The 7,961-nt window shown below is 44.6% G+C and overlaps 1 protein-coding gene across 3 annotated transcripts in view; it reads left to right on the forward strand.

Moving 5' to 3' along the window:
- CTTN (cortactin) overlaps window positions 1–7,961 on the forward strand; it is a 35,906-nt gene that overhangs the window by 17,225 nt on the left and 10,720 nt on the right. For 2 of the 3 annotated variants that reach the window (XM_026651311.1, XM_026651310.1), the window contains 2 exons: window positions 2,030–2,085; window positions 3,414–3,483. In XM_026651311.1, coding sequence (XP_026507096.1) covers window positions 2,030–2,085; window positions 3,414–3,483 — 126 coding nt within the window. Of the gene's footprint in view, window positions 1–493; window positions 605–2,029; window positions 2,086–3,413; window positions 3,484–7,961 lie in introns of all 3 variants that reach the window. The other variant, XM_026651312.1, reaches the window with a different exon arrangement.

Below are 7,961 nucleotides of genomic sequence, written 5' to 3' on the forward strand. Positions count from 1 at the left end.
GCCCCTAAAAATGTGCCGCCCCAAGCACCAGCTTGTTTTGCTGGTGCCTAGAGCCGGCCCTGATGGCATCCATGAAATAAACTTAATTTGCTCCTAAATATTGTCCTACTCACATATTATATTTATCTTTTGAGTACATATGAATACAGACATAATCTGATCATGAACATATTTTAATATCTGAGTGCATGTATACAGTATAAACAGTTGTGCAGAGAAGTGTTGTCTGCAGTATAGGAAGAGCTGCAAAATATAGCTAAGAACATGGAATTGTCTCTATTATATTCCTGTTAATATTAAGTGGAGCTGGCCTCTTCCTAATCCCAAGTGGAATTGTTGACATTCTGAATATACACTTAAAAATGAGTGTTCAGATTCTTCTAAAAGTACTCCTGATTCATCAGAATTGCTGCTGATGGTTATGTCTTTTGAATATTTCTAACTAAACTTATCTGTTCCTTTTCCCCTCCTTTATTACATGTGGCTTTTTCAGATTATAAGAGTGGTTTTGGAGGGAAATTCGGTGTTCAAACAGAGAGGCAGGACCCATCTGCTCTGGGGTTTGAATACAAGGAGAAACTAGCCAAGCATGAGTCTCAACAAGGCACAGTCTCCAGTTGTAACTTTCTTAGTGCAGCCACTTCTAACACAGACTTAAATAGTCATGTAAAAAGACTGATGTGTGCCATAAGTAATCTAAAGAAGACATTTTTTTTTTAAATTTCTATCCCCATGTTATCTATCAACATCAGGCTATTTCCTTAAAATGAGCTGTTAAACATGATCTCATAACAAGCCAATATTAAGGATATGGGTTCATAAAATTCCAAATGCTGCAGCTAATAAAATAGAAACAGATTTCCAATATTTAGTTCATGGCACTACACCAGCATTAGATCACACTAGCTTAAAAGTCCAAATGTAAACCTTTGCCTTAGTTGAAATAGTAGTAAATTATAGCATGTTATAAAGCTGCCTTTATTCATTGTGAGATAATTCAGGTATGAACTACAAGTTCTAGTTTTCCGATGACATCTTAAAATGAGAAGTCTGATAGCGTAGAGTTTTTTGGAAACCCTAAATCAAAATAGTATAATTGCAATGTATAAAGGTGGTTAATAAAGCCATGCATTTATTCTGATTTGACAATACACTAAAGACACTATTTCTAACAGCAGCCAATATGTTACGTACTGTCGTGATCTAGTTCTAAACATTTGAAGTCTAGGATAGCTTTACTAGGCGTTCAAATACACACACAAAGTCCCTGATTCCATTTTGGGAATGGGAGCAGAGGAAGAAGTTGTAAGTCAGTTTTCCAAGGCACAGACCTTCAAGCACTCTTCATTTACATGGTAACTGCTCATTATTAAAATAAGGCAATAAGATAACTACGTGACATATTCCCATTGCAGATACATGGAACACCTGTCTTAATTTGGCATGAACCTGTGGTCAATACTGAAATAGGAGAAAACGTGAATTTGGCAGCTGTGTGTCTTTACTTGATCAATTCCATGAATGGCATGCAAATAAAGAGTATTTAAGTGACACTTGTGCCCTGACAAGTGTTACTGCAAACTTGATAGCACACTACTCTGAACAAAGGAAAATAGCTTGGGTAACATGACCTATACTACAGGAAGTAACAATTAGTACTGTGAAAGACTGTGCTCTAGAAGTGGTGCATTATGAGGGGCCATCCCTTATTTTTTGCTTGGTTCCTGTCAACATAGCAATCATTAGCTTAACTTTCACTGAAAGAATGTGAAAAGCATGCACATAGCTCACGACATCTTGCCTGCTCGTATATGAAGAGGCTTCTGTAGATAGATATATGTGTATGTGTGTATATATCTATATATAGATATATATCCTGATTTGCATCAAAAACAAGTTGCATTTTCTTTGGCTGCTGTCTTTGGAATTCTGCATGTAGCTGCTTTTTGAAATGGCCATTTGCATTTAACAGAACTTAAAGGGAAAAGATTAAACCTGCCTACTGTGACCTTTTTATCCTGTTTTTTAGATTATTCAAAAGGGTTTGGTGGAAAGTATGGGGTACAGAAGGATCGAATGGATAAGGTAAGTTGTTTGAAATTATCATGAATTCAGTAGTCTGGCTATTGGTTTAAAATTCCACCATTATTAGTGAGGCTGGATCTGTAGTGCTCTGAGCTCTCTACTTGTATCCTGCGTAGGAAATTCTCCTCTCCAATTCTTTATAGTATATAGCACCTTTCATCTGAGGATCTCAAAGCATTTTACTAAGGTGATTATTATCCCCATTATATACGGGGGGGGGGAATTAAAAATTAAAACACAGAACTTAAGTGATAGCAAAAGTCCCACACAGAGAGGAGCAGAATTAAGAAATATAACCCTGAAATCTAGCTGGCCAGTCTTCTCTTCTAACCACCAGACCGTACCTCATCTTACACCTTGTGAATGTCCTCTCAACTAATTAAAAATAGTTGCCTCTGTGTTTGCCTCATTTGTCCATTTATAATTTAAGGGAATGTTGCTATGTTTCATCATCCTGCTGCAGTAAGTAGCACACCGAACTGTTTGAATAGTCACTTACCCACTCCACAAACTAAAAGTAGCTCTGTCTAATACACCCCTGCATGAGAATTTCATCAGAACCCACAATTCTAACTTTAATCTTGTTATCAAAGACAAATTGTGATGTAAACTTCAAAAAATACTGCTTTATTTCACAAGTTTAAAGAATGATGGTCTGTATACAGACCCACTTACCACACTAAATAAACCTATCTGTTAACTTACAGAAGTATCAAAGCTTCAAACTCTTCTACTGTATCAGTGTATTATTTTACCCATGATTCCAAATATCAGGAAATCTTTAACTGAGGGAACTCTTTCATTTATTTAGTTATTTTTATTGCTTGATTTAAACACCTATCTCAAAACTACCTCTCTGTTTAGGGTTTGCTTCTAGTTATTTTTTATGTTTTAGGCTGGATGTTTTATCTTGGTAGAAACCCTTCTGTTATACAGACTGAAAGGTTATTTTGTATTCAAAATAACAAGCATTCAGCAAATTTCTCTGTCTCCTACTTTTATGACTCATCAATATATAAATGAGATTAATCAGTAATAAAATTATTGTTAATAGAAATCTAGTGTGACGTGTGTCTCTGAATGAAGGTTAACCCTAAATAGTCTGGTGTATTGAAAGAATTCATTCCCTTTTTCATGTTTTAGGCCCAAAAATGTAATGGGCTTTAAAAAAATAAAATAAACCTGTGCCCTTGGAGGTAGGAGTCCTGATTTAGGATGTTGCAGCAGAAGATCATGCAGGTGTGTGCTGCCTTATTTACTGAATGAGCATGTGATGAGAGAACTGGTGCTGCTTTGTGTAGTAGTTGATACTTTCTCATTACTGATAGAATGCATCGACTTTTGAAGATATTGAGAAACTGTCATCAACTTATCAGAAGACCAAGCCAGTAGAAGCTGGTAAGATTACATTCTTGATTACAGAATCCTTTTTTTATGTTTCTCTCATGGGCTGTAGAAGGTGGGTCACCTTACTCTGGAACCCCTAAGGTTACTTCGCCCCCTTCGGTATCAATGAGTAAGAATCCAAGCTTCCTTTTTGTGACCTTGGCAGGTCAGTAGCACCCACATATGCCTTATTTTACTGATTGACTGTAGAATCTCCTCTCTGAGTGACAGGTGACACTCATTCCCCCCAGTAGTAGCTGAGTCCAAATTAGAGTTGCATTTAAACAATACATTTTCTTTGTGAGGGAGAAGAAACAGTACCAAGAAACTAAAAAGCATCTCCTTGATTCTCACACAGGCTGAGACTGTGCTAAGCTTCTCTAGAATGGGCTAAACAACTTAGGCTTTGTCTACATGAGAAAATTGTACTGATTAAATTAGTTTAGAAACAGACTTAATTAAATTCGGTGCAACATCTTGTGTAGATGCTCTGTTTCAGTTTGAGAGTCATTTATATCAACATAGGTTATGTTGGCTAAGTTTGGTTTCTAAACTGACTTAAACCAGCACAACTTTCTCATCTAGACAAGGCCTTACAAAGGTAAGTAGTGTTGATGTTGCATGTCATTTCATATTAGCTAATTGCTTTTCTCCTTCCCCCTCTCCAAATCTCCTGGAAGGCTAAGAGAGCCTTTCTTTCTTTCTAAGGAAGGCACTTTCTTGCATAGAAATATTGGCCTGAATAAATATTGACTGGCTTTACTTAGCAATCTTATTTGCTTTCTACAAACACTGGGTTGAGTTAATTTTAGTTCTGAAAGTGTCACAAATACTATTATTCCTGAAGGAATTCTGCGCCAAAAATTTTACAATTCTGTGCACGATATTTTAAAACTCTACAAAATTCTGCACATTTTATTTGTCAAAATAACACAGTATAATCACACCATTTTCAATTCTTTGCTGACAGGTATTTTGAAATAAATTACCAAAATAATTGAAAAGATGTGATTACTGTGTTATTTTTGACAAATAAAATGTGCAGAATTTTTAATTTTTGGTGCAGAATTCCCTCAAGAGTATCAGGGTTCTGTGTGGCGCAATCTGGATGCATAGGGGCTTGGTTGGAGTGGGGAGGGTTCTGGGTGTAGGGGGAATGGAACTCTGCAGGGGAGTCCAGGTGAAGGTGGTTAGGGTGCAGCGGGGCAGGGTCTGGGTGTGAGAGAATCAGTGGGAGGTCTGGATGCTGAGAGAGTGGGGATTGGTGGGGTGGGGGTCAAGGTGCAGCTGGTTGGGGCTCAGTGGGGTGGGGAGCTCCTGATGAAGGGAGTGAGGCTCGGGGGGGGGGGAAAGGGGAATTTGGGGGCTCGTGAGCATCACCCCGATGCAAGGGGTGAGGCTCGGGTGAGGCTGAGGAGCAATGGGGCCAGGAAGTGGGGGGGGGGTCACTGTATCGGAAGCCGCTACCCCTGTCTATCCAACCCCCATGCATCTGGACCTGCCAGCACCCAACCTCCCCCCACCCCCCCGGCCAAGCCTCACCCCTCTCCCTGCACCCTGAACCCCCACCCCAATGAGCCTCACCCCCTGCACCCAACCTCCTCCCCCCCACGGTGCAGAGCTTCCTGCAGTCAGGGGAGGTTTCTGGGTATTGATTTGATCCTGCCCGGGCTGCTCTGTGAGAGGCAGGGAGGAACTCGGTCTCCGTCGACCCTCTCCTCCCCCTCCCCCCCCCCCCCCCCCCGCCAGAACCAATGCCCCTGGGCAGCCAGGGCATCCCCAGACATCCCCCGCCCCACCCCTGTGGTGACTTACCTCTCCCCGGGCTGCTCTGAGTGCCCGAACAGACGCACCTGCGCTGCCAGGGAGGGGTGAATGAGCACTAGAGCAGCTTCTCTTTGCTCCCCCACAGAAACCATTTTTCGGTAGGGAAGTAAAGAGAATCTGTGGGGGGACATGACACTGAGCACGTGCAGTGGCGCAGAATTCCCCAGGAGTAATTAAATACACTCACACCAGAATTGTTTGCACAGCCACCTTGACAGCACTCCAAATAAGGAACAAACAGAACATTGTGACTCAAGGGTCCAGTTGCAATAGGCAAAATTCACCCCGTGCAGTGGGCCAGAACAAAGCCTTTGCACTGCCTGAGTCCTACTAACGTCCTCGGAAGTCTCTGGGCCTGATCCTGAAAGCCTGTTGTGCGCATGGAACACCCATTAAATGCAGTGAGTTCAACAGAGAAGGTTTGCAGGACTGGGCCTTATGCTCTGAATGAATCTTGGAACAGGGGATATTTCTTTTCCTTCACATGTTAGGAGAGGGAGAAGAAGGAGCAGAGGAGTGTGGTTAAGATGTATTTTGAGTATTGGCAATGTAGCTGATGAGATACTATGTCTGGGCTGTGTCTCATCATAGAATATCAGGGTTGGAAGGGACCTCAGGAGGTCATCTAGTCCAACCCCCTGCTCAAAGCACAACCAATTCTCAACTAAATCATCCCAGCCAGGGCTTTGTCAAGCCTGACCTTAAAAACCGCTAAGGAAGGAGATTCCACCACCTCCCTAGGTAACCCATTCCAGTGCTTCACCACCCTCCTCGTGAAAAAGTTTTTCCTAATATCCAAGCTAAACCTCCCCCACTGCAACTTGAGACCATTACTCCTTGTTCTGTTCTTCCTCCCTCCCTGTCTGTCAAGACTTTGAAGTATGACAGAAAGCTAGGTGCTGCACCAAGTTGTTGCAGAAGAAGGGCTTGTAGTAACTGAGCTTAAAGAATCTTAAGAAACGATACTTAGATGTAAACATATCTTAAAAAGCTGTAATACTGATGCTACTATACTTCTGTGTCAGATCTCTTTATTGAAATCTGCCTTTTTTTAGCATTGTTAACATATGTTTGGGGTGCCCAGGGAATGAATTGCACTTCAGCTCTCAAAAACTCATTGAATTATACCATGAGGATGTTGCTACAACAGTGAATGTATATTAATTGGCCAAAAGATATGAGGCTCTACACTCAACTCAGTGGCATTTGTCTGTTTGTCTGTAATGCAGTAACTTTGGAATGCCACGTCCCAGGAATCTTTAGTGCCCCCTGCTACTACCTACATCAGGGGAGGGCAAACTACGGCCCACGGGCCGAATTCAGCCCATCAGGGCTTCCAGTCCGGCCCACAGGATTGCCAGCCCCATGGCACAGCAGGGCTAAGGCAGGCTCCCTGCCTGCCCTGGCTCAGCGTCGGTCCTGGAAGTGGCTGGCACCACATCCCTGCGACCCCTGGGTGATACAGGGATCAGAGGGCTCCGTGCGCTGCCCTTGCCTGCAGGCATCACCCCCCGCAGCTCCCATTGGCCAGGAACAGGGAACCGCGACCAATGGGAGCTTCGGGGGTGGTACCCACAGGCGAGGTCAGCATGTGGCGGAGCTGTCTGCCCCATCCCACACCCAGGAGCCACTGCCGGACATGCTAGCCACTTCTGGGAGCGGTGCAGGGCCAGGGCAGGCAGGGAGCCTGCCTTAGCCCTGCTGCGCGCCGCTTCCACCCCGGAGCCACTTGAGATAAGCGGTGCTGGGCTGGAGCCCGCACCCTGAACCCCACCTGCACCCCGCACCCCAACCCTGTGCCCTGAGCCCCCTGCTGCACTATGCACCCCTTCCTGCACCCCAACCCCCTGCCCTGAGCCCCTTCCTGCACACCGCACCCCACCCCGCACTCCAACCCCTTGCCCCAGCCCTACATTCATGGCCCTGCATATAATTTCCCCACCCAGACGTGGCCCTTGGGCCAAAAAGTTTGCCCACCCCTGACCTACATGTATCAGAGGCAGCAGTTCTACTTGCTGCATGGGGAGAGTGTAGCCTGGACTCTAATAGAAATAAGAAAACCAGGGAGCCTAACAGGAAGGATTTGGGGATGGGAATTTGGGAAGCACAAGGATCCAGAGAAATGGGGCTGCACTGGTGAGGGAAGCAGGGAGCGGTGGGCAGGGCTGGCTCTAGGTTTTTTGCCGCCCCAAGCAACAAAATTTTTTGCTGCCCCCACCACAGCCCTGGGCTCCCCCCCGCACCCCCCACATGCCCCCCCTGCCCCCCCCGCCCTCGCCCTCCCTGCCGCCCCAGCCCGGGGCTCTCTCCCCCTCCACCTGCACACCCCTGCCGCCCCAGCCCGGGGCTCTCTCCCCCCTCCCCCCACACGCACCCTCCTTCTGCCCCAGCTCTGGTTCACTGGTAACTCGCTCCCAGGGTGGGTCATTCAGCAGGAATTTTGGATGTGCACAGAACACAGACAGGATTGGTTCCCATATGGTTACAGAACTGCAGTAAAGTGGAACAATTTTCAGCGTGTGTGATTGGAGGATAGCTGGATGCATATTATAAGACTGTCCTCCATAAATGAGGAAAAGTTGAGGTGCCTTCATTATTCTTTTGTTCCACTCTTTGTTTCTATGGGGAATTTGCCAATGCAATATCACTGTCTTCCTTTTAAA

The sequence above is a fragment of the Terrapene carolina genome, unplaced genomic scaffold (assembly GCF_002925995.2).
Source record: "Terrapene carolina triunguis isolate 2854851 unplaced genomic scaffold, T_m_triunguis-2.0 Scaffold96, whole genome shotgun sequence".
Lineage (NCBI taxonomy): Eukaryota > Metazoa > Chordata > Testudines > Emydidae > Terrapene > Terrapene triunguis.